Source organism: Harpia harpyja, chromosome 9, assembly GCF_026419915.1.
Source record: "Harpia harpyja isolate bHarHar1 chromosome 9, bHarHar1 primary haplotype, whole genome shotgun sequence".
NCBI lineage: Eukaryota > Metazoa > Chordata > Aves > Accipitriformes > Accipitridae > Harpia > Harpia harpyja.
Window position 1 is genome coordinate 33,311,919 of NC_068948.1, and position 27,526 is coordinate 33,339,444.

General features: G+C 36.9%; 1 protein-coding gene across 10 annotated transcripts in view; it reads left to right on the forward strand.

Moving 5' to 3' along the window:
• Positions 1-27,526, forward strand: part of CLIP1 (CAP-Gly domain containing linker protein 1) — a 73,612-nt gene that overhangs the window by 3,833 nt on the left and 42,253 nt on the right. For 4 of the 10 annotated variants that reach the window (XM_052797897.1, XM_052797900.1, XM_052797905.1 and 1 more), the window contains exons 1-5: positions 8,766-8,783; positions 9,320-9,515; positions 9,990-10,561; positions 24,009-24,133; positions 25,212-25,428. In XM_052797897.1, coding sequence (XP_052653857.1) covers positions 9,422-9,515; positions 9,990-10,561; positions 24,009-24,133; positions 25,212-25,428 — 1,008 coding nt within the window. In that variant the 5' untranslated portion in view covers positions 8,766-8,783; positions 9,320-9,421. Of the gene's footprint in view, positions 1-8,761; positions 8,784-9,319; positions 9,516-9,989; positions 10,562-24,008; positions 24,134-25,211; positions 25,429-27,526 lie in introns of those variants that run through there. The other 6 variants (XM_052797898.1, XM_052797899.1, XM_052797903.1 and 3 more) reach the window with 3 other exon arrangements.

The following is a 27,526-nucleotide window of genomic DNA, read 5'->3' on the forward strand; positions in this document are numbered from 1 at the left end:
TCTGTTTATATGCATTTGGTTTTGAGGCTGACAGAAAATGCTGTTTTCCTTCTCAAACTTTAATTTAAACTTTAGATCCCCAGTAACTTAAACTTGATGCTCTGCTACTATTCCAAAATCATAACTGTTGTTGTGGACTGAATGCTCTTACTGGGATGGTTGACGTACATTATCATCAGAAGAAGTCAGTGCATACAGTTAAACAAATTACACTTCTTGTTATCAAAATGGAGGGCTTTTGGGAAAGGCAAGAATTTCCCTGGAAAAATGTAGGAAAAGTAGTAAGTATTGATAGTAGGCTTACCAGAAGAGGTGGCAATTATTTACTTTCTTGGGTGAAAACTTTCTGTATTTCTCAATCCTTGGCTCATTCTGTAGAGAATGATGTGTGCTTGGGAGGATCATGTGCCTTCTGATCTTTTAATAGACTATAGCAGCGACATTTTTATAATGCATGTGTACAGTGGCAAATTGAAGTGTTAGAGTTTGCATCATATTTTCTGTGATTATTTTTTTAAGGTTTTTAACAGTTACCAGCTCTTCCTTATTAATTAAAGATGGGAATCTTTTTAAAAAATTGAACAGACTGTGTTTAGAAATAGCAACATAGGTTGATATGATTGCTAGCCCAAAATAGTTTTTTACTGTTACAGACATCCTCTCTTATTTGTGCTTTGTAGTCAGCAGTCTAAGTCTTTGTGTTTCAATGGTATATTTTTTTACTGAGGATCTCGAGGCACTTAGGAATCTGAATGAGCGTAGCAAGTTATAGAATGGTAAGATGAGGTGACTTAAAATGTCCTTAATGCAGAATTAAAATCCATAAGCAGAGCAGAAGCTTTAATGAATTACCTTCCTCATAGCATTGCTGTAATATGACTGATGGTTTGAGGTCCTAAGCCTCTTACTATCTTTGATCTGATTCATCTTGTTCTTAGTACAGTTTCTTAGTTATAAGAATTTACCCTGCCGTTTCCCTTTCCCAAACATATGCAGAGAGAATCCTGTTTATCCAGTTTGCAGTCAATATCCTGTACTTTCCAAGGTAGGAAACCAGCCATGTGTCTTCTTTACCAACTTAGCAATGTCACTAAAACCCTCTAATTTTCAGTGGGTTTGCATCTCATAATGGTTGCCTTCCTTAACTATATTATATTCAAATTCTATATTATCTCCAAACATACTAATAACTTGCTGCTACCAAGTGTATTGATGGCAAAACTTTGGTTTTCCATTTTGCTTCAGAAATTAGTTGGTCTGATCTAAACTTATGAGGAGAAGCTCAAGACTTTGAACACAAGTCTTCCTCCTACTGGTTGGCCTACTTCTGTGAAACTTGTAAGAATTTTTCTTTTTTAGAAGTCTCCTACCTTTTATTTAGTTGAAATTACCCAGCATGTTAAATTGAAGGAGAAATACAGATCTGTATGCAGGCCTGACTGCCATAAAAGCCCTGATGTTGAAAGATAATCTGAAAGTCTTTGGTCCTGACTATGCTATGGATCTGTGAACTCACATGGGAAACAGTTCACGTCATCTCCATGATACAGAAATAGAGCATCTACTATCTATCTCAGTTAAGAAACAAATCTAAAGTTGCTTGTTGAGCTCTATATTAGCCATGTCCTTAACGAGGGACAGCATCGTGGGGTGTTTGGATTGGTTCTGAAACAACAAATTTTGTTCTTCCCCGGTCCCTCGAAGTGTACAAGAAAGTAGGAGTGTCTTCTGAGTTCTTAAGGAAACAGATTCACTCTTTGAAGTACAGAAAACCAGTAGCTATTTAGGGGGATGTCCTTATGCTGTGGTATAAAGCTTGATAGGGGGATGAGTGATGACAAGGCATAGTGTTTGTGTTAGTGTTGGGACTGTCTTAAATATCCTCTGGGTGTCTGTTTCACTGAACATACTAGTTGCTTCAGACTAATGTTTATTTAAACAAATGCCCTCTAAAGTAGAGTTGAAAGATATTTCAGGACCTCTGCTAGTGATCATATAGATATGATTCAGTTTGAGTAATTTGTCAGCCACTCTTCGTTTCAAGTTATGTTCATCAAATCAATGACGCTGTCAAAAGAGCTGTGTCATACCAGTGGGCATACTTCCCAACTTACTACAAGCTTTTGGTTTTGTATTTTTATGATAGCAAAAGTAAACTGTATTTTGAGTTAGACGAAAGACATACTAAAACTTGCATGCAACAGTAATTTCCTGGAGTAATCCTGGTAGTGACTTTGAAGGCACTTCAGAAGAGCAAAGGATTGCTTTCATTCTGTTAATTTAATAGTTATGCCTAGTTAAAATAAACAGAGATGCACTTCTTCAAGAATCTGTCCCTTACAAATTTCATATTTATGTTAAGAACACAGTATGAGAAACTGAGGCACTGTGGTTCACGTGGGATGAGTGTTTGCCTTTGTAAAGGGTATACCTGTCTAGAATTCATATGATGGTTATATTGGATTGGGCTAGAATGAGCTGAAGTAGAATGTCATCAAAAGAATGATCTTCTATAAATTAGGGGACATTCTTGCTTATTTTCTTAGTAAATTTTTATTTCCTATACCAGCATCTGCAAAGAGATCTGATAGAAAGGTCTGGATTCCTTTTATTTATTTTCCACCTGATCAGCTGGGGTTTAAATGCAGAATTTTTTCTGCCTTTAAAAGTGAGGTACAAAACACTGGTTTGATAGGCACATACCAGCCCATATATTTTGATGGTGGCAGTAAGCAGAGCATCTAGAAAGCCAAATAAATATGATCTGATGGCACTTAGCATGATAAACATTGAATTAAATGATGCATATTGTTCTGGTGTCTTTTCTTATGGTAGTGATGTAACTGAAGAATATATTCAGATCATCATATTACTTAATTGACATCAAAATCCTGTTTTCTAGGAGAGAAGATAAAATTGAAGTCATGCTTTTAAATGCTTCCTTTCTTCTAATTGCTATGTGTTGAATGAGTAATCAAATGTAGACTCCAAAATGTCAACTCTTATTCTATTGAAATCTTAAATTCTTAATTCTGTGTTTTCTGTTTTATATATAAATTCTTCCTTAAATTCTATTAATTTCAACTTAAATGATACCTGAAGATGCCTCTGTAATCCCACAGTCTCTAATCACTGAACAGTACAGTTAAATTCTTGAGCAACATTCAGGTAATCAATTTGGTTTGACAGTGACTACTACAGAGGCTGTTACATCAGTACCATAACAATTTGCTGTTTGTGACTTGCTTTGTTATCAAATGCCTACAGTGCTTTCTGGCTTCTTTCAGTCTGAACTTGCTACTCATTCAGTAAATGCTTTGGAGCTGACAAAGCATGCACATAAGTCATAAGCATTATGTTCAGAGAGAAGTTCACTTACCATTTCAGTAATTGGCTCCAGTGGCTAAATGCAAAGAGACCTTGAAGCGAATTCATAGCTCCGAAATGGTTGTATTTAAGTAGTAAATGGCTAGGAATATGAAGTGTGCTGCATCATTACAAGAGAAGTTGTGAAAAGTTAATTCATGAAGGCTTCCAAACCCATCTTTTTGGCTTAGCTACTTGTAATTGTTACAGAACTGACTTTGAAGCTTAGTGTGACATTTACAATGGATATTGTGTGCTGTGGAATTATTTCATTGTAAATGTAATCCAATGCTTGCAAAATGGTGATTCAGTCTTTTTGGTTGCCCAATACGAAATATCTCCAGTAGACCCAGAATGTGGCAGAGGAGGCATCATGTTCAGGAAGACTGTTGTTCTAGGATGCAGCTCCTCTCTCACACTCTGGGTGTGCTGACATTGCAATTTTCCAAAACATGAGAAATCTGGCTGCATAATATGTGGTAGTGGAGGACTATACTTGTATTCCTCCTTGAAAACAAAACCAAATGGTACAAATAGGAAATGATATTTAGGGAGGGTGTGTGAGGCTATTTGCTTTCTGCAATTTATCTCTCTCTGTCTACCTCATCCAGAATTGTTTTAGTAAGGATGTTGATGGGTATGTCCCAGTCTGGTCAGTTTGTGGACCTGCTGTGGATGAATTAATCTCATTCCTATCTGAACCTTCTAGAAGTTGGTGTCTGATCTGGCGCATTCTTTCACAGAGAGAAATATTCTTAAAGAGGTAGCAAGAAGCAAATAGCAGTGCAATGTGAAGGCATTTATTTTGTTCAAAGCTAAAATGTGGTTGTATTTTTAAATTGTGTATGAATTTCAAAAGCCTATAAATTCAACTAAAAGCGTTATTTTAAGTGCTTTTGGAAATATATATACTCACTTTTTACAGAAATGTAATACCAGCCCAGGAGACCGCAAATACAACTTTTAGGGCTATAATAAGAATTAGATCTGAATCATACAGAAGAGGCTTATATGCTTTAAAGTTTTAAGATTGCAATAATTTTAGGAGTTGTAAGCATTTGTAACTGTGAATGGTCTGAGCTCTTGGAGTAACTCATGGACCAGGAGAGAAAACTTTCCAGGTTCAAAATTCCAAGTTACTTTCTCTAAACCATTGTGAAGATATTTGAGGAATGATTCATGAGCTTCTGAAAGCTTGGCAATAGTGGTATGAACATCGAGAGTATGAAACAGATATTTAAGAAATGCTGTTCAGGCTGCTATTTCAAACATAGTGCTTCATGTGGTGAGTTTGTTTTTCTCTCAGAAAAGCGAAGTTACTGGATTGTGGGTGGTCTTTGAAATATATTTTCCATATCACTTTTCTACAGAAGGGATTTTCTAATTTATTTTGTACATGTTACATTTTCTTCATGGTATGGTCAGAATTTGTTTCCTAGATACCTACTAGTTGACTGACACAGGGATTGCATATGATCTTCTCTGCTTATAGATCCATGTGAGATTTTCAGCAGTTATCTATTCTACACAACCCTTTTAGAATATTTACTCTGTATCTATTAGTCTTAATGTTTATATGTATTTTGCAAAGCACTGGTATGCTTAGCAGAATTAACAAATTGGAAGCGGTCTCTTTCTTGAGCTTAGAAATGTGTTGGCATTGAAAGGCATTTTCCAACAGTATTTAGTCTCTTAATGGTGTTAACTAAGTTTAATATTAATCTTTTAAATTTGAAATGTTTTGAAGAACTCGTGCAGGACAGATAGCAGGTGATCATCAATTAAAATAATTGTTTCACTTTATTATAGAAATAAACCATGAGAGTAGGGTTTCAGCCTCAAAGTACACTGCGCAGTCAGACTGCGTGTGTCTGCATGCAGAAGACTGAGGTTATGCAGTCTGTTTTGAGTCAATTCAAATATTATGCTGCTCTGTTCTAGAATGTCCTCTTTGTTTCTGTACCAAATGGACAGACGACTTACTTTTCTCCATGGAAACACTGCATCTGTTTGTGGTAGTTGTGAGTATTGGTGTTAGCAAATGTTTCTTCCTTAAATTGTCAAGTCATTGTTTCAAATGTTTTATCAGATGAAATGTTTTACTTTTAATTATGGCATTACCTGTCCTGAGGAAGGAGAGTGTGATGGTGGCAGCATGCTTGTCAGGCATCAACTAAGCTTAAAGAACTATTGGTACTGTAATGTTCTTGTGACTATAAGGTTCTTAAATGGAGTGAGCTGAGGCTTTAATTTTTTTCCCTGTTTTCTTATTTAATTGTGGTTTAGTTCTTTTTGGAGTACTAGTTGTTGAAAAGACAGTTTTGAAAGAAACAGTAGTGGATAGCTGTTTTATTTTTATTACAGGAATTCCTTTTTTGACAGTTGGAAAATATTGTGCCTTTTTAATTCAGGGTTATGTGGTTAAGTTTTATTTATTTATTTTTAATCTGAATTTGCCAACAGATTCATCAGATTAGTAGGATTTACTTTCTTACACCAATGGTTCTCAACTTGCTGCTTATGGATTGCTTCAATTCATGCACTACTTAGAGGTCTGTAAAAGGCAAACAAGAATAAGGATATTATCAATCAGCTAAAAGGGCCAATGCAAGGATTCATGTTTGCATTTGAAAATTTTTAGTAGTCATCCACACACAAAAAAATTGCAGCTTGCTTGAGAATGTGTAGTGCATTTTCATATTGTATGAAATCATATATTTCCCGGTAATGGCACAAATGTAAAGCTTGTATTTAAAGTCTCTTTTTTTATGCTCAGTTACGGTATTGGTAGAACTTGTGGCTTTCTGAACACTTAAGTAATGTATATTATCATATTCTTTCTGGGCATTTCTTTGGATTCCTGATATGATCTTTTGAGAAACTTAATGTTACTGCCTTTTGGTTATAAAGATTCTTTTTCAGGAGAGCTGAGACAGATTCAAGGAAGGAAAGAGAACAAATAGAGACAAGTAGCTAGCTGCTCTCTCTTATGAGAACTAAAATGAGGTAATTGACATCTGGAGCCTGTTAGGAAATGCTGGAGTGTGTAATGCTTAAAATCACTTGATGCAAATTTATGTGCTTTTAGTGTCTTACAAATTCTATTAGGAAATGCTACTGTGAATGTCCTGTCTCTTTCTAAGACCAGAAGTTGCATTTTCATTATTGCAATAAGGCAGTAATTTACCAAAATGTGTTGCCTATATTTTAGCAGTTTTTTGAATTAAGCTACACTTCAGTAACTCTGAAACCAGCTCACAAGGGATTGTGTTACTTCTGGCCTAGTTGAAGGCCTGTATGTTGAGAAAAGCAAATGACGCAGCAGATATATAAACCATGACTGTGGAGAGCAAGATTAAAATATGAATGAGTACCCCGAGCCAAGAAATGCAATATTAGAACATTCTAACTTTCTGTTGAGTAGAGGTTTGTTAAACATCTATTAATAAATAATTATTTGAAACTGGCAAAATGTAGTTTTGAGGGGTAATGTAGTGTTTATTTTCTTTTAATATGCCTACCCTTGCATGATATAGATGGTTACTACCTGTGTGGTGCTGGAATGCTCTTTGGGGGCAAAACGAGATAGTATATGGAAAAGAATGGCAGAATATTGTAAGACAGCTTCTAGCTTCCTGGTTTTAGGAGGCAGCCTTTCTTAAGGGGGACTTGCTCTGGCCCAAATGAGGTGGTTGAATTTCCATAGATTTGGTGTTTGGCACTGACAGAGAAGACTGTGAACTGAAAAGAACTGACCTTGATACTTCTCACATTTCTGTATTTGTACCAAATCCTTCTTTATCATGTACAGTTTTTCCATTCCATGGATTTTGATGGGTTGAGGAAAGTAATGGAGACATGCATGGAGATGCTGGCACTGTAGGGGAGGGAATAGGGCCTGCAGCATGAGGAAGAATAGGTAGGTAGCATGTGTATAAGAGAGAAAGGAAGGCTTTTCAAGTCCTTGACGTGTAAGAGCAAAGTGCAGTTTTAGAAGATTTCTAAACCAAAATATGAGGAAATATGATGCATTCAGATTTAGCAGGGAGGGCAGGTATGTAGTAGGAGGGGAAGAAAACCCCACAGTGTTCCTGCTGTGTCCAAAGTAACATCTTAATGTGATCCTCTAGTTGTTCTTCTGTATAACTGTGTGCCTCCCAGTTCTTTCATGGCTTAGTCATATTTCATGCATGTCCTTCCGCTTTGATTTTAGAGAGCTAACTCTGCTTTCATGTTGATGAACATGAAAGCTCCCACTTAAAAATTAAACTGGCATACGTATTGCAAAAACAATGGGGAAATTTTTCTCTTCAGTAGTCATAACTTTGCAGATGGGTGGGTGACATACTTCTGGCAATGCTAGAAAAAATGTTCAGAAATCTTCACAGCACTACTTCAGAGTTTTCATAGAGCATAACTTAAATTGTAGACAAACACCATACATCCAAGGTGGTAATTAATGCTTTTTAAAGTATAACATTTTTGCAGACTTCTTAGAAAATGCCTTGAATTTGGCATGGCCGATCTTGAAATAGCATAAGAAATGTTTCACTTTGGTATTTAGGTTCACAAAGCAGCGTGCCTGATACTTTCTTTTTTTTTGCAGTAAACTGATTTTTAGGAACACTAATGCGCTGGCTATTAATAATACATGAGGGTAAAACTTATAGTGGTAGGCAAAAGATGCGGTTGGCTTGTCTCTTTAGTCTTCCTTCCTGTAGCATAGCAGTCTCTCCTTCACTAGTGTTTGCTTTGCCTTTAAACGTACTGTACCCCCTGTACACGCACCTGGGCACTGCTAATAATGGTTTTGGGAAGTTTGCAATTGCTTTCTGCCTGTGCATGTGTACTGATTGGTGCCAAAATGCTGAGTAAATGGCAGGACTGAGACCTGCTTTGCAGTTCTTGTTTGTCATGTTCTGAGCAAACACTTAAGCAAGCAGTCTATTGCTACATGTCTATGTTTTGGGTTTTTTTTTCCTTCAGGTTTTTGTTTAGATGCATGCTGTTTGGGTTTTTTTTAACTGGGCATAGATGTTCTGTCAGTGCCTTAGCAAACAGCCAAGCTGTGTTCCTGCAGAACAGTTTATGCTTTAGAAGATGAGGGGAGACCAGTCATCTTACAGTTTGGCTTTGAATTTGTATTTGAGGAAAAAAAAACCCAGATTTTTTCATTATAGATGAAAAAGCATTTCTAAAGCTTTTGTAATCAGAAGGAAGATGCCTTCTGTGGCAAAACCCTCATGACTTAGTTCCCTGAAAAGCTTATAGCTGGCTTCCAACTCAGAGCAGGGCTCTATCCTAGCAACGTAGGGAAGAGTCCCTCCTCCTCTTGCCAGGGGAGCATAGCTGGGGCACTGTGTTGGGGACTGCGAGCCAGTGTATCTTGTGATCTAGAAGAATCACATACAGCTGAGGTGGATGTTTACTTTTTAGTTGTCATCATCTAACTCTGTTGATCAATTTCAGTTTTTCAGTTCCAATCTCTCTTAAAACTTTTTATCCGGAAATTCCTGGTTCTCTTGATTTCTCTTGCAGTTAGTTCTCTAGTCTCAAGTTGTTTTTGCTGGGATATTGCAACACTTGAAAAATGTGACTGAAAACAGTAGGGTGCGTACCTCGGTTATATCTATGTGTAATGTTAGTAATGCTGTTAAGGGCTTTGTTTTTCTTTCTTAAAATAGGCGTTTAGTTTAAAGCTCAAGATGAATACAGCAGCATTCAGTGAAGTGAGTTATTTTGATGTTTTAGGTTCAGACTTGGTGTCTTTTAACAGGATATGGCCTTCAAAAGATGAGGAGTTGTAAATGCTATCCTGGGAGATGCTTCTGGTTGTTATTGTAAAGCATCTTTTATCATGCATTTCATACACAGACTGTGTATATATAGAAATTTCTTCTGCAGGAATTAAAATACTCATTTTTGGTTTCATGTCTAATATTTTTATATACAGGTTTATTCCAGAGTTGGAAAAACTCGAATAATATATTTTATCCATGTTTGGAAAAAGATAGTTGCTACAGACGAAGAGGAATAACACTGGTATTGCAAAAAGATGAGTATGTTAAAACCAAGTGGACTTAAGGCTCCTTCAAAGACTATCAAGCATGGGAGTACATTGTTGAAACCACCCACATCTGTTGCAGCTGGTAAGGAATATTTAAATATCTTCACTTTTCCCTTTCATCTTCTAACAAAAAGTACCTTGAAAGCTATGAGTATACACCATTTTTACTATTTACACCGAGGTATTTTTGCTTTTATTTCTGATCTAAAAATGTTATGTGTACAATATGCAATAAATCTGAAGTTACTAATTGGGATGTGATCAAGCAGTTTTCCTTGAAGAAACCTTGTCATGATAAAAATGTTTGGGTAGTTTTGAGGTAAGACTTGTAATCTTTACAAGATTTTTACCAAAACCTATGTTAAATTCATTCAGTGTCTCTGTCCTTAGATTTTGAATTACTGTATTCCAGAGATAACAGTGTTTTCATAAGTAAGAAGATTTGTGCTCTTCCTTTTAGAAATTACGCTTTTCCAAATGCTTGTTATGTTGAAACTACATAGTGGTGCTCTCTGGAATATTAGCCTATTTGCCTTCTCATTGTGCTTGATTCCAGCTCCAGTAGAAAAAGCAGCTTCCAGTGAAAAGGCCTCAAGTGCAACCACTGCAGATGCACATGAAGAGTTTGTGGATGATTTCAGAGTTGGGGAGCGTGTTTGGGTCAATGGAAATAAACCTGGCTTTATTCAGTTCCTTGGTGAAACACAGTTTGCTCCAGGACAGTGGGCAGGGATTGTTCTAGATGAACCAATTGGTAAGAATGATGGCTCTGTGGCTGGAGTTCGCTATTTCCAGTGTGAACCCTTGAGGGGAATATTTACAAGACCATCAAAATTGACAAGAAAAGTGCTGACAGAAGATGAAGCCAATGGTACACAGACAGCTCATGCTTCTAGAGCTACATCACCAACTTCCACATCAGCTGCTAGTATGGTGTCTTCATCTGCAGCTGCACTTCCGCCTTCAGGAATTCCACAAAAAACTTCACCACTTGCTGCTAAGGAGCATTCAACTCCTTCTCAGATTACCAATCTTTCAAAAACTGCAAGTGAATCTATATCAAATCTCTCTGAAGCCGGATCACTAAAGAAAGGTGAAAGGGAGCTCAAAATTGGAGATCGAGTTCTGGTAAGATTCCTCTGCAGCCTCTGTGTCTGCTTTTTGATTGATGAATTGTAACTTCCGCTAATACTCAAAACTGTTCTAATATTTCCTTGGTCAAGGTAATGTAAATTTATGCTCTAGCTTACTTTTCATTGAGTGTCTTCTGAGACAAGCTCTTCGCATGCAGTTTTGCATACTGTAGGAAGATCTTTGCATTACCAAGATAAAATGGTTGATTTGGCAGTTTTTAATCTACTATGTTTTGGCAGTATTTAGAAAAGACATTTGATCTTTAACAACGTATTTGTAGCATAGCTTTCCATAACTTCAGTCATAACTACAGTCATGATAAATAAAAACAAAGCTTGTGAGATTTCCATGTGGTTCTTTTGCCCTACTCAAGGCCATGTCTTTAGAAAGCTAACGGTTCAGTAATTGATTGTTCCCGCGTAGTGATAGGCAGCAACAGAAGTAGTCACATAATGCCACTGATCACCCAGGAATTACGTGTTCTGTTGGTGATGTGCCATGTTACTTGGCTGCCCTTCCTGAATTTAGAACCATAAATGTTTCTGCTGATGTATCATTTCACCCTTTTAAAAGGGAGTTTAGTGTTGTTAGTTTAAACTTTTTTTTTTAAATAATTATGTTGTATACCTTTTTATATTTGGATCAATGTAATATAGCATGGGTCATTTTTGATAACTGATTTGACATACACCTACTAAAAAAAGTGGGAAACTTTGCCTTGAAACAGTAGCCTTTGCTTGAAAAGGCAGTAGAAAGCTGGTAATAACATTGTTTATGTTGCATTCTTTATTTAAAGGCTATGTATGTAGCCTTCAAATATAACCAGAATGATATTTATATGTCCACCAGATCTACAACCACTGTAACTGAGATCTGATTTTAGGTTCGAATTAGTTGCATGTGTCATTAAGCTGAAGAATTGTCTTGCTGTTATTTTGATGCAATCTCTTTTTATTTACAGTATAATTTTTTAGATTTCCATTAGGTAAAAACAAGGACAGGAATGAACGCCCTGGCATAGAAAGCATTTCTGGGGTTACCATGAGAACCTTGTGTAGAAAAAAATCTCACGGATTTTGTTTGTCCTGCACTGCCCCACCAGATAATGATGCTGTAGTGAAGGTGAATTTATTTATTTATTTTTTTTTTAGGGAAGAATTTGACTCCTCTTTCTGTGTAAAGAGAGCTTAGGAGCCAAATTGAAGAAAGTATGAAGGAGACTAAGGTGAAGTGAGGGCGGGGTTTGACGGACAGCTAGAGTTGGGCTGAGATTTGTTTTCTTGGAGTGGCAATGGAAACAAAAGATTCCCCATTTATCCCTAGCTATTTCTGTCAGAGACTAGAGCCCTGTCATCTTCCAGTCAGTGTCGGGTTTTTAACCACTTGTTTGCCTTTTTCTCAAGGATCTTTGTGAGATCTTCTGGGATGTCCTCTTTGTGTGGGAAAATTCTTTGATGCCTATGAAGGCATCACTCTAACTTTCTGTAACTTGTTAGTGCAAATTACAGGAGCAGCATATCCTAACTGCCACAGTTTGATAGTAATAAGGTCCCAAAATCTGTTTGTTAAGTATAGGAGATTAAACTTAGTGTTTCATTCTCCCTACTTCCTCTGTTTGCCTTAAGTCTTCCTGTTGAATCTTCAAATTGTAGTTTGAGGTTTTGGTGTAATTCCTAGCACAGCATGTCAGTGATGCATATCTGTAATTTATATGCCAGTCTAACACAGCATATGCACAGGAAAACAAATGTTAAATGGACCGGATTCTTGTCGTCTGGTTTTTAACCATTTTGGGTCCCGTGCTGATTTTTTGTAGTAGATCCCAGACTCTGCTGATGTCATGTCTAAAAATAATTTCAGATGTAAATATCTTAAATCTCCAGGTTAGTGCAAATAATAGTAAACTTGGCTGAATAACCCATTCATCTGTTAATTTTTTTCTTTCTCTGCCACTGAACTCCTGTCCAGCACTGTGGACTGTAGAATTGAGCTGTTACTGAGTAATTGCTGGAAACTATCCTCAGAGCCTACAGCTAGCACCGGTTGTTGTGAAAGACCTGCCTGTCACTTACCATAGCTTGCCTAGCCATTCCATATCCATCAAAGGTACAAATGCAACTGGACTGCTCCGTGTAATTTGTTTTTTATTTATCCTGACAGCAGTAACTTTTCAGTAATATGTTATACAAGAGGATAAGAGGCTTGATGGAATTTTTAAGTCCCACCTCAGCACAGAATTTTCCCTCTAAGTGACAATGTAGCATCATAAGCCTGAGATGCGCTCCAGTCTGACTGTACCATTACAGAACTCTTAGCGACTAAATGCTGCCCACATTCATCGGTTCTTGCAGCTTGGACTGACTGCTATTGAACACTTCATGAAGGTTCTTAGTAATAGCAATGCCATGATGATTATGGATATATGGGGAAAACAACTGCTGAGAATTGCATCTTGAAAATGGTGAGCCTCCAGCAGTGTAGAATTGCAGTTCAGCAGAACAATGAATTCATGATAGACAAAAGCTCATTTGGGAGTCTTATTAAAATACTTAACTGGAAAAGTATGTCCTTAAGGGCAAATTCATAGAGGGGTAAGACATAGCACATCAGCTAAGATTACATTCTAGAATGGACTTCAGATGTGGCTCAACTTTGTTGATCTTAGTGTGTGATCTTAGAGTGGGGTTTTACACTGGAGTATTTCAATCTGTTAAATATTTTCCTCTAACTTTGATTTTAAAATGTACTTAATAGGAGTTGCCTTAAATCGATCTGTTCAATTTTTTTTTTTTTTTTTTTTTTTGGCAACTGGCTGTTTTTGGATGATACCTTCAACAAAAAAGGCAAAATCATACGGCTTTTTTTTTCCTGCCCAATCTGGATTATCAAGAAACAAGAGGCCATTCTGACAACAGTTTAAATGCCGGAGAAGTGCATTTACCAATTCACACCTCAACTTGGCTTCTTTTTTAAATTACACAAATGTAAATTTGACACAAGTTTGTCGAACCTGAAATATTGGGTTCAAAGCATTTCAGGTTTGACAAACTGACGTTTCCCAACAGCTAAGCTTTGCTGGAACATTTTTCAGTTCCTACTGAGATGTTAGTACTATTCCTCTATGTGAAAAGAAGCTGTCAACGCTTCACAGTTGCTTCTGCATTCTGTCACAGCAAACTACTGCGTCAGATGTTCATAGCCAGTGGTGTTGGGATGAGGTAGTTTGATTAAAGGCCGTACTTGCAAAGAAATCTTGGAAGAGATGATTAAAGCTGTAGTGCGTGGTCTGTATTGTTTTGTGTGGATAGAAAAAATGTCTTAAGCTTCTTTTCTTATTCCTTTGATCTCTAGTTGTTTTACCAGTCTTTTTTTGCACTTAAAGTTAGAAATTATTTAAGGCTACATGGTCCCATATGTACAGTCCCCCCAAACTTCTATGGGAGAACTGATAAAAAATACATAGATTTAGTAATAAAGGAAGCTTCCAATGTATGTATCCCAGATTTATTTGGATACGAAGACAGGTGCCCTACAGGATCTTTCCTTAATTCAGATAACATTAGGAAAAATAGTGGCTACATACAAACTAAGCGTTTGGGACACTCATTCTGCTTGTCAGAGAAAAAAAATTCCACCGCAAAAAACAAGTAGAGTTGTGAGGTGATCGCCTATATATTCTCAAATGCAGGCTTGCTTAGAGTATCTCATGTGAGGTTGTGCTGAACAGTGCAATGGATGTGGAGATGGAAAGATGTTTTCAGGGGGCAGAAAACATCTTTTTCCAAAAGACCTTGTAGATAAAAAAAAAAAAAGTTTCATTAACATCAAAACAGACAGACAGTGCTTCAAGGTACGTGATATGTCAGCTGAGTTGTGTTCCTGTGGATGCCTGCAGAAAAATACTTGTAGATTTGCTGCAACAGTCAGCTACAACTTTTTTCTTTTTTTTTCCCCCCTCAATTTGAAGACGACATGTTCCAGGCCATTAAATCGAGTTGTAAACATCAGAAAAATAGCTCATGGTAGACATCAATGTCCGTAAGGGAAATATAGTAATCGTGGAGAAATTCACTTTGTTGTGTTTTCTTAGAAGTTTTCTTTCTTGAGATTCTGGAGGAGTCGAAGCAAATCAAAAGCATATCAAACCAAGTGAAGTGAATACACGAAGTACTATACCCCAAAATGGATGTTCCAGTGCAAAAGGAGAGGTCCTTTAGATTTCTGTAGTTTACTGCTTCTCAAAGACGATTAGGTTAAAACAGCAAGCAAGCCCTCTGCAGTCTTGGAAATCTCTGATAAGAAGTCTGTCTCCCTCAAATTCCGGTATGTCTGAACCATATTCAGCAAGCATGTACTTAATTGTGTAGTTGACTTGAAGCTGAGCAGTAATTTTCCTTTTGCTAACAAGAATTTGGAAATATTTCATGTTAATATGTGGCAATGTTGAAAATATAGGGAGATAAAGTACATACTTAAAAGAATTGTGGTTTCTGATATTTAACTCATTATTCAGCTTTTCATTTGTTGCATTGATGTGTAACTTTTACTGGAAGAAAATAATATAGCTAAACCAAAGAAAAAATTATTATTGTGAAGAGTAATTCAAATAGCTCTGTATTAACCATAATTTCCATTCTTAACATCTGAAGTACGTTCTGGAATCTGGATATGGTTTACTTGTTAGAGAGAGGACACTAACTCTGAGCAGCCTGATCTCGTGTTAGGGGATTGCTGTAAAGTAGGAAGTGTTGATGTGGAAATCTGCATTTCCTTCATTGCACTCATCCAGCCTTTACTGGGTTAATAACAGTGCAAGGTCTTTAACACAACTGTAGTTGATTTGCCTGCTGAAAATTAGGCTACAGCTTCAGCATTTTGAACCTTGTATGAATAAGAATTTCTATGCAAAAAGTGATCCCTTCTTGTTCCACTGGAAGAAGTGTTGTCACTACGTACTAAACCAGATGGGGAAAGAATAACTGAAAATTAATTCAGAAAACAAATTACTTTCAGGCTAAGCCAGTTTCTGTTTCCTGTTTGAGTTGCAGCCAGAGAACCTGTTTGCCGTGGTATTGCAAACACTTACGATTTCTTAAGAGCCCAATGCTAAGTTGATTTAAAAAAACAAACAAACAAAAACACCTGAACTAACCAACCGAAAAAATCCACCTTTTTGAAATAAAAGGGGGAAACCTGTTTTGTGTGACAACCATTGCACCTACCAAAAGTTGAAGCAGCTTTGAGAGCATCTTAGGCTTTTTCCTGGATGGACCAGATGCTGTATTATAAATAAATAAAAAAAATCTTATCAACCTAAGGGGCCTTAACCTTCTCAAGGGATTAAAGTGCTTTCATTCATTTAACCAGTTACAGCTTCATCATGGTCTGCCAAATCTGATGGTTCTGGAGCTGAGCTGTAAAGCTGTAACTTGGGCCTCTGTCCATATGTTCGCAAAAGGTCGCAAACTAGATTTACAGGCATATCCTGATGTGGCCTTTTTGCAAAGTTATTCTCTATGCAGGAGTAACATCTAATTTCTTCTTTTTGTCTGTTTCACAGTGCTTACGGTAAGTTAACTTCTTGCTTCGTTGTTTCTTACTGAGTTCTTTAGTGATGTAATAGGCAAAGACTGATAGGAGATTATTGTCAGATTTGTTTCCACTCATGTAACCTATCTTCAAGTAAACATGATGTAAGGCTGTCAACTGATTAAATTCCAGGGCTCTTAAAAGCAACGAAGGGGAAGAAAACTTCACATGTAGAGAGAAGTTTCTCCCTTTAGAAGTAATCCTGTATTGTCCATGTGGTATTTTTAAGTTTTCCATTTTCTAGTTTCTGTAGCATTCTTAATAGAAAATGCACTTCTGAGTTTAGTCTGTTTAAAAATCTATAATAGTATTTAACTGTTAGGAAAAACAAATATTAATTGGCATTGTTACAGCTAAAGCAATGCAAAAATATCTTGCCACAATGCATATGAGGATAGAAAAGGAAGAAAAATTTGGAAGTTGAGAACATGCGATAGTTGTGTGCTCTACTGGGGCTGTCATCTCCTGAGCCTCGTTTACTGTAACTGCAAATGTACCACAATATTTAACTGCTCAGTCACGCTTTTGCTTTATTCTTAAGCTGAGTTGACGGTAAGGTATTTTGATGGCTTTGTCATGTTAAGTCAAGGATGAAAGTAATTCTTATATTTATGTATGTATATTTAGACATAGTATTTTGGATACTGTAAAGTATAATGTAGATGAGTTTGCAAAGTGGTTGCCACAGCATGAAATATGAGAATATAGCTGAAGGATAGAGGGTATCTAGAGGCTTTGTCTGTAATTCATTATCTGGGCTATTTTCTCTGTGCAAACTGCAGCTTTCCTTTAATGTTACTTGTAAGCATTTTTCAGGACATAATGTTACCTATCTGCTCACAGATAAATAAGATGTTAAATTTATCTTAATGCAGCAAGGTATGAGTTGTGTCTGAGTCATTTTGTTTTGGCAACTCCTTGTTTAACTTAAAATTGCATGTGAGTTACTGGGATATAATGGTAGCAGTAGGGGCTTTGTTAATAGTTTGTTCATGCAAGAAGGGGTGTTTTTTGTGTGTGTGTGTGTGGACTCCCTGTGTCCCTTCCCCTGCCTTCCCAAGGGGCATGATATCCAGGAACATGTTGTCCTTGTTCATTTCAACACAGGATGAGCAAAAGAACAATTTATTTATTTATTATTTTAGTCTTCGCCTTTGCTTCCTTTGTGGTGGCAAATTCACATGTGGCTTTCGTAGTATGGAATTGCTGGTAGTTTTTTTTTTTTTATTGCTTCCTTTTGACTGAATGAGTTGATTGAATGAATTGAATGTCAATAGCACATATTTTAATTATTAAACTATTTTCTTCTGCAAGTGAAGGGCTGTGTGATAGCATTCTGTCTGTGTGTCTATTGCACATATTAGCTCTTTTGCCCACTTTGGCCTTGCTTTTGAACTTGCTAGTCAACTGCAACAAAATTGGGTAGAAATGTAGAGGTTTCAGAGATAAGTTCTTAACAAGTTTCATGGAAACAGGTAGGCCCAATGGAAGGTAGAGAACCTAACCACCGATTTTGGAAAAGCTGCAATTTGCCTTCACAGATACTTGCACATCAGAGAATCCACATGATCAAGGTCTTGTCTAAATACTGTTTGTTCCCATCAATAGAAATAGCTGTAGTCACTCTTGCATTTTTAGATCGCAAAGTCACTCGACCATAGTATCCAATGCCACAGGAAAACTGACATCATTAATCCTGCTATTCACAGAATTGCTGGTTTGAAAAATCTGAATTAGGGAGGCAGGTTTAAAGTTTAGCAGATACTCTAGCACTCTTCCAGTCATGCCTTGATCAAGTGTCGGATGTTATGCAGATATTTCTAAAAGAAAATAGGATAATCTGAAGCTAGACTGTCTAATATCAGGAAGAAAAAGACAGGCAAAAACTGACAGAGGAACTAGATGTTGACAAACTAAAACATGGCAGTTTTGTCAAACATGTTTTATTTCCTGCTGTGAAACTATAGATTTAATGAAGAAAACTGTTATGTGGTGGGATTTTTTTTTTTTTTTTAATTTTGAATACTATCTAACAGTCTAACTTCAAAATTAGATTGGACGTCATTGATATATTTAAGAACTGTGCGGTGGATGCCAAACACCCACCCCCACACTCCCCCAAAAAGTGGCTTGCTTGGTACCACCATTGGATATGGTCACTAGTGTGGTTTTTCTTTGAGCTAATCTGGTGCTTTGATCCATGCTCTGGAAGTAATTGTAAATCATTCCAGATGAAATCTCCAGATAGTCAGAGGGGTAAATAACAATATGCATGGAGCAGTCCAGGGGGACTTGTTCTTTCATCTCCAGCAGGCCAAGCCATTGGTTGCATTTTGCATTCAATAGCAGAGTTTATAAGCCAAAGAATAAGAACATAAGCTGTGTTACAGCCGTGGGCAGCTGTCTACTGGAGAGAGTAGTGACTGAAGAAGATCCAGGAGCTAAAGGTACTGAAGAGGAGTTCATGGGTTGATATGGCAGAAGGACCAATGAAAATACATGATGCTCTAAGTGGTGCTAACCATGCTTTTGGTCGGTACTCAAATACTGTATATAGTTATTTGAAAAGCCCATTGGAAACATTGGCAAGAATTCAGAACACAACTGCAAAATGACTCAAGCAAGAGAAAATATCTTGCAATAAAAGATTTGAAGAACTCAATCAGTTTCATTTACAAAGGGAAAAAATGAGGTGTCTTGCTTAAAACATGTGTGTTCCTGCATGGTGAATGCCAGTTGCTGAAGAGCTCTATAATCTTCCAAATAAAAGCATAATGAGAGTCAGTGGCTAGAAGCCACAAATTTGTTTTATTTCAAATTTAAATACGTTTCTTACAATGGAGTGATTAACTATGAAAATAGACTGTCAGTAGAAGCATGTTTTCTGATGGATATCAGCTCTGATCTAAAAACATCAACACATACAGCTTAGCTCAGTACAGTTACAGGGTTAATTACAGATGTAACTGGGTGAAATGTAAAGACCTGTTTCAGGAGAGCCAGAGGAGATGGTCTAATGGTTCCCTCTGCCCTTGAATGGGTGAACAATCAATTAAATACAATTGCTTTTGCCAGCTGGAAATGGTTCCTCTAAATTTTGAGAAACAAGAGAAAGAAGATTCTGATTAGATCCCAGGTTTTTCAAAGGCTGTATTTGTTTGTCTGCATGTTTTTTGCTTTTTCAAGTGTTGTGTTTTATGGGTGAAAATGCCCAGTCTATGTGACAAACACAGAAATACCCAAGCAATGCTTTGCAAGAGTCACTATAAATAAGTGCTCAGGGAGAAAGGGAGACAGAGCAATTGTTATTCATCTTTTAACTCTGCTCAGCTGGTCTGAGTAAGTGATACTGTTACACTGACAGTTTCAGACGGGGGCTGTCCTCTTTTCAGAGAGATCTGTATTTTTCAATGAATACTGTTTAAATAGCAGTCTCATTTTTTTAGACCATCTCTTTTTTTTCCTGGATTACACTGTTTTATTTGTTTTCTGCTTCTACTTATCTTTGGAAATGCAGTTCTACAAAGGTTCTCACAAAGTTTGATGTGCTCATCCCGATGTGCTTTCATCAGGAAGTTTTTAACTGCTTCAGGTTTACAAACCCATTTTGCTACTTGACTTTGCATTGCAGCAAATTAATGTAGGTTTAGTTATAATTTGATAAATGGAATTTAATCACTTTTCCCATGTGTTTGACATAAGACTAGTGAATTCGAAGCAAATTTCCTCACCCCACAATGACCCGTAGCCTAACCCAGATTCTCTGGCGTATTATTGCTTTATGTTTTACAGCTTGACTATATTGAGTGTGGTAACTGACTACAAAAAGGTCTGACAGTTCTTTTCTCTGATCTATTATTTAGTGACCTGCCTTAGCATGAATGAAGGTCATGGAAAACTGTCTTCATGGTAGTGATGCCCCATTTTTCCATATAACTTTTAGAAACTTTTTAATAAACTTTTTTTCCTGTTTCTTTTAGAAATGGCTTTTTTTCTTTTTAGTCCTTCGTGCACTACTGGGAAGTAGATCTGCTGGCAAATGCAACTAGTTTTTTGAGTTGGGTTTTTTTACTTTTTTTGCTATAATTCTTATAATTAAAATTTTTAATAATTTTTCTAATAAATGCTATAATTCTGTAAGTACCAATTCTTTTTTCATAGTGATATATACAGTTTAGTGTAATCATGTCTTAATCTTTTTTTGCCCTTTAGACCACTAAGTGTAAGTCTGTATATGTACAGCAACTTTGATGCATAGAAAAGCCTTTACCGTACTATGTTGTACAGTAGCACCTCACATTGTACTACCAAGGGAATAAGTGGTTATTTTATTAAATGCTTTCAAGGTAGGTGTGTTGTCACATGCAGAGTACTTAATTGCAGCTGGAGATAAATATATTGTTTGAGGCAGATGTCTGTGAATGATTGGAAGTCTTCAATATATTCAGGCTTTATAGAGCAATGCTGACCCTGTCTTTAAAGCTGAAGACTTAGCAGGCTTTTGCTTGAAACAGAGCTAAACTGCATATATAGACCTTCGTCGATGGCTCAGTGTACTCTGATTCCTACTACTGGTAAGGATACACATTTCAGTATTTGCAGAAAGCAGAAATGTAGTAGCCAGTTATTCAAAGAAGCTTGACTAGGTTTGGAAAAAAACAAAAATTCTTTGGCCTTCTTCCTTGCATCTTGTTTTAAAATAACCCTGGTACCATGGTTACAAGACTAGTCACATTGCTGTTTCTCTTGGGGATCTCGTGTTGTGCATCCTCGTATGTTCTTGGGATATGAATTCCTCCATTTGCTCACTCCTACTGGGCCTTGGGTTGCAATCCCATGCAGATACACTGTATGTGATTGCTGTAACAGGTCCAGTGGGCACTGGTCACTGCCAAAGCTTTTCTACTGGATTGTGTCTCCTGGTTCGTGATTTGGATGCAATGTCTTCAAAATAAATGCCATACATTTTTTACTTAAATATGGAAGATGAGCAGGGCCAAGGTATGAAACAAAAAGGAATGAATATTCTGCACCCAAGTTTAATCTGTATTATCCTGGAGCTAGCATTACTTACCTAGAGGTTTATTTACAGTTTGAGTTGGAGGGAAGAGGTTGCAACAGTTTTTCCTGTCTCTGGGAGTCTTTGCATGTAGTCATCCTTTTCCACTACCAAGCTTCAGATAGCTCTTATCTTGCTTATTCCACATACCTTCCTATGGGAAGGTTTTGTGTGGTGCATGTTTTGGTAATTGACTTGGGTTTTGGGGTTTTGGGTTTGTTGTTTTTTTTTTTTTTTAAATAAACAACATAACTATGCAAAACAACCACCACTCCACAAAACTGCAATAAAATTCCTTGGCCTGGCTAAACAGTTCTGTAAAGGGAGCTGAGGAGTCCCTCTGTGCAACCACAAACGTGACTATTGTCTTTGAAGGAATGCTCCTTATCTAGGCTATTGTTCTAGCTTTCCTGTCTAATTTATTTAATGGGTTTTTTACAGCCTTTTTTGATTTAAGTCTGTTTATTCAGGCAGACAACAGTACAAAATTCGGTAGGGAAACAGAAAGCACAGAACTAACTAGTCTTTTCACCTATAGATATCTTCCAAATTTATCTTTAAAGAAAAAAAACAACAAACACCCCCCCCCCCCCCCAAACTGGCTAGAAAAGGAATAAGGAGAAGGACAACTTGGAAGACCTAGTATGGACTGATAGCACAGACACATGCATGTTTTTCTCTCACACTGCTCAGTTAAATTTTAGTGTTTGCATTTGTGTTAATTATATTTATCCTCTAGAAAAAGTAGATCATGTCTGAGGGTGAATAACATGTTGACTTAAAAGATAGTTCTTCCCAGGAAATACTTCTAACAAATGTTATATATTCCCTCTTCACCACTGTGCCACAGAGATCTGGATTCCATGTGTCTCTTTTGGCTGGTTACGATTCTTTTTTTTTTCCTAAGACAATACTTGTGCTTGTTTTTTAAGAGGGGAAGTTTGTCTGTTCTCTGCCAAGAACACCAAATACCAAACCTTCTACTAGTTACTATATTAGGCTGAGTCATGGTAACTGTAAACTTTGTGTATTTTTATTCCATGAAGAGTAATAGTTTGCTACAGTGTCACTTAAAGCAAGATTAGACGTTGTTTCAAGACTGCCTCTAATGAGAGCGGTGAAGGAGGCTGCCACCTTAAATATGGACGAAAGATGTCTCTGTCAGCTTTCTTATTTTAGTAATATCAAAAGAGGTTAATTATTCTTCCCTGAATTTCTGAGGTTAGTGTAGATGACGATTTTTTTTTTTTTTCTCACCAGCTGAAGCCTTGTATTGCTAACAGAGCTGTCGGCTCTGGGAAGTTGATGAGCCAGAAGCTAGAGCACAAATGTGTGTGGCAGCTACTGTGCACTAACTTAGTACTTTGTGGACACTTAGTGCTCTCATGCAAGATAATGTCCTCCATTCCTAGATTCCTCACAGTTAACCTCATGTGAACACTTCCCAAATGTATTAATATGAATTATCTAATGTACTGTGATCCTGCACCTTAATTTATGGCACAAGGAGCTTGTTGTTCTCTAGTTATCCTGGAAAGTTCCCCCCAAGAAATAGAATGTGTAATGTAAAAATTATATGAAATCCTAATTTACTTTTTAGTATATAAAAAGGAAAATTACAGTCTTTGTGTTAGCAGGTTACATCCAAGCTCTCTGCCAAGGCTACAAAATATTCCTCATTGTGTTACGTGTGCTGGAAAACACAAGTGGGGAAAAAAACCCCAATGGCCCTGAAAATGTCCATGTTGAATTCAGTGAATCTCTTGAAGAGGTTTTCACTAACATTTGATTGTTTTCATAATGCTAGATACAGGCTGAACAGATTTGCACACAAATAGGACACAACATATTGTCATTCTGGCCTGCAAGAATCCTGCAGTTCTGGCTTGTGGCCCTTCTTGGCGAGTGTCAGCCACACTGAACACCTTTTGCTTCTTCACATAATTTAATTCTTCCTTCCCCTGGGCATTATGAAAAGCTGTATCTTGCAGACATTGCAAGTAATTGGAATGGCTGCAAATACTTAATATTATAAGTTTGAAAACAACTGATTTCTGGTCTTCCACTTAGGAGTGTTTGTTTTTTGGTTGTGGTTTGGTTGGTTGGTTTGTTGGGTTTTTTCAAGTAAAGGTAAAAAAAAAGATTCTCCCCTCCCCAAGAATTCAAATAGCTGTTTGCATCTACAGTTTTGCAAAGTGCTGTGCATCATGCTTTATATCAGTCTTTTAAATGCAAGAAGGCTGTACTATTGTAGTTTATCTGAACTATTCCTTAGAGAAAATATGAAAGACTTTTTTCTCATTTAATTTCTCTTTCTTTTCCTCACAGAATTAGAATAAGAAATAAGCGGTTCTTAGAAATCCTTATTTGCTGTTAGAAATTTGGGTGAAATGATAGTACAAATCTATTGCATTCAGTACGCTGGTTATACTGAGTTATCTTAAATGTATTTTTAATGTTACAGCCATATCAAATCACCTAATAGAATTGTGGACTTCAGTCATGACAAAATTCCTGAATATCAAATTGGACAGAACTAAATGCTAGGGAAGTGATTTTTGGTTTGGGTTTGGTTTTCTTTTTTTTTTTTTTTTTTTTTCTGTAAACAATTTGGTTGTAAAGATCTGTTCAACATTAAAACAAACTTATAGGCAAAAGAATATGCAGCTTGAAATAAGAACTGGTCACATCATTAATGTGCTTTGTGAACATGATTATACTGAACGCTTTTTCCTTATGTGGTATTTTAATTTGGAAATGCAGTAAATGCAGTTGTGTGTCTTAATGCTTTAGGTTGGTGGAACAAAAGCTGGAGTTGTGCGTTTCTTGGGAGAAACTGACTTTGCTAAAGGAGAATGGTGTGGAGTAGAACTGGATGAACCTCTGGGAAAGAATGATGGAGCTGTTGCTGGAACAAGGTTAATCTATCATTGGATAGCAGCCATCTTAAAGATTTTGCTTTTTTAATATTTTACATGAAACTTTATATCAAGGGAGGGAGGTAGGCCGTAAACCTGACTATCTGCTGATGGTGTGGGGGGATTGTTAGATGCTGAATATATGACGCCTACACGTATCTGAAACTCTGCATCAACCCCACATTCATGGGATTAGTTGATGTCTCCTACTTCCATGTGAGTTTTATTCATAGACTGGTAATGGAAAACACAATTTCCTGCTTTTTGAATGTCTGCTCTGCTTGGTTTCTCAGCTTGGAATGAATGCTCAGTTAAGAAAATATCTCTGGGTATTTAATAGCTGAAATTAAGGAAAATCTTCCAGGATTATAGGAACTCAAAGCTCCTATACCAATAGTTGCCTCATTGTAAAGATTGGGAATGGTATAGCTGCTTCCTCCAATAAGTCACACTTAGAAAGCATTAATCCACGTGATAATTTAACTTTCTTTCTCATTTGGTATAAGGAACAGTCCTTTAACTCATCAAAACGAGGTTTTACAAGGATTGTGCCACCTTAACATAGGTGATCACAACTTAAAATTTTAAGTGGATTTTGTTTATGTATAACCAAAGATATGTGTTCTGTATAATCAAATATGCATACATTTATAGGTATGTATGTAATAAAATATAAAACTACTTGATTTAATTAAAATCTGATTTTTATTTTTAACTCACTGCTATCACATTTGTTGTTGGCAGCTCAGAGGAATGTATCGAAGAGGAAAGCTATGCATGTTAAACTTTGAATCTGAATGGAATTTTTAGGAAACGGAGCTCTAGCTCAAGAGTTTACTCTGAATTTCTGAAGTCTGATATAATCAGGCTGTTTCAGCCTCTCAAAGTCCCCTTTCCAAATCTAGTGTTCAAAAAAAAAAATTGCAGTCTAATATAGATTAGCTTGTCATCAGCTGTTACCCTGTCCTTTAATACTTTTAGACTATTGATCTGGCATTTTTTGTGAAGCCATACTGTGTATCTGAAAAGACAGAAGTTAATTTAGTGCTCTCATCTGTCTGCTTTGCTTTTTTTAAAGGTATTTTCAGTGTCAGCCAAAATATGGTTTGTTTGCTCCAGTCCACAAAGTTACGAAGATTGGATTCCCATCAACCACACCAGCAAAAGCAAAGACAACTGTGCGAAAAGTGATTGCGACTCCCACAGCCCTGAAACGTAGTCCAAGTGCATCTTCCCTGAGCTCTCTCAGTTCTGTGGCATCTTCAGTAAGCAGCAAGCCAAGCCGTACAGGACTAGTAAGCTTCTTTTTCTATTGCATGCTTTACGTTCCCAAGCAGGAATCCACGTGGCACTTCCCTGTGGTCTACTTGCATAAATTGAGAATAGAACAGATCTTGGGCAGAGCACAATATACATTTAATTGTGCTCTCTTTTTCATTCAAAGCATGCATGAAGGAAGGAAATCTTAACTAGCCCTGAAGAGTAGCAGAATATTTGAATATTTAAGCTTACACAGTTAATTCAGGCTAACTGAGTTATTGCAATAAGAAAGGGGCTTGTGATGCCAACAAACTGAAAAGGCATCAGTGTTCTCTGACTGGAATCTCCATTTAGTTGTTCATTTTCCTAGCACTACCTCTGTCATATGGGGTTTGTGTTTGAGGATTTGGTATGCACTAAAGCTTCCATAGATCAGACTTGTTTTATTAAGCAGGAAGCTTCAAATTGTCTAAAATGTAAAAGGCTTTCTTTTACTGTTAAAGAGATGAGTCAGCTGAGAAATACAGAAGTAGCAATTGTCAAGTCTTTGCTGACAAGAAGCCTCTTTCTTTTCTTTTAGTTTTGGTTTTAATCCTATGAATTCATAAAGGCTAAATGTTGCAAAGTACAGTGGCTCAGGTGAATTCTCACACAGTACTAATTCCACCTAATACACTTACTATGGATTCTTTTAAAGTTGCTCTGTTACATAAGTGTCCTAATCTTGGGTTGCAGCAGTAAGATGGAAATCTTCTGGGAAAGCTGAATTTTAAAAAGTTTCTCTTTTAAGGCAATTAAAAGCATAGAAATAATTGGGTTTTTTCCACAGTCACCCTAGATTTTTCCTTTTTTTAAACCAAAGTACATAAATACATCTAATTAGAAAGAGATCATTGCCACTGATCTGGAACTGGTTAGCTGGCATACTGTCCCACTGACCAGCAGGTGCAGATGACTTACCATAGTCCTTCAAAACTGAAGCAGATTACAAGCGAACAGAGGTCAACAGTTGGTCAGGGCAGCAGGGTTAATACCTTATCACAAAAAGCGTAAGGGATTTTTATTTGGCATGAACAGTGGGACTTTATTACTTAATCCATTCTGGAAGTTGCACTTCTAGCTGCAGAGTGCCCCCTAGTTTGAAATCGGTGCACTGACATACGGTGCTACCTCAGGTTCAGGGCAGAACTCATGAGCTGATGGTGAAAGCATTAATATGGACCTCTACATTTTATTCCGTATGCCATGATATTCTAAGCAACAAGAGAATACAGTTACACATTGTAAATCTCTACAATATATTTTCTTATTTTGCCCTCTGTGTTGTGCCCCAGGGCTTTTGCATGTTTTGGGCCATAAAATACAAAGCTTCTGTAATCCATTTTTTCTAGAATTAAAATTCCAGCTTTCTTCCAACTCTCTTTCTTGGGCAATGTGAGCATTTGGTTGCCATCCAAGTTAAAAGAACTGTTAAAATAATTCTGACACTTCTTCTTTAAAAGTTAAGCTGCTGAAGGCACAGGATTTCCTGAAATCAGTTTTGACACAGCAGACTTTTATTGCTCCAGTTTCTAGGAAAATTATAACTTATCTGGAAATTGCTGGGCTCCTACGTAGTCTTCTCAATTATTCAAGTCTGTTGCTGTTTTCTTCTTCCTGTGTAAGAAAAGCAACTGTCAAAGTAGGTGATCTAACGATTTAAGAGGGCTGCCTGTTGCAATTTGTATTTATTGCCCAGTCTGAACAAAGTTGATGTTTCTCTGGATTCTTTTGGATTTCTTTTGGAATCAGGAGTTAAGTTTGATTCGAAGAGCTAGAATTGTTAAAAAGCAATACGTTCTGGAATGAGATATCTTCTTGAAACTGAGAGGATCTGAAACAACTAATCTAAGCATCAAAGTGAAAGATGGTTTATTCTACCTCATACCTTTTGAGTCACTTGATACAGTATTTGCAATGGATTGTAGATGTATCATTCAAGGCTGTGGGTAGACAGGTTAGTAAGATTGTGTAGCAATCATGGTAACAGTAGGGGAAGTGTATTTTTGTGATGACAGGAGAATATGTCCATGTTATGCTTTCTGTTGGGGATGTTGTCCAATGCCAGAATTCCAGGCTGTATATGGCAACTGT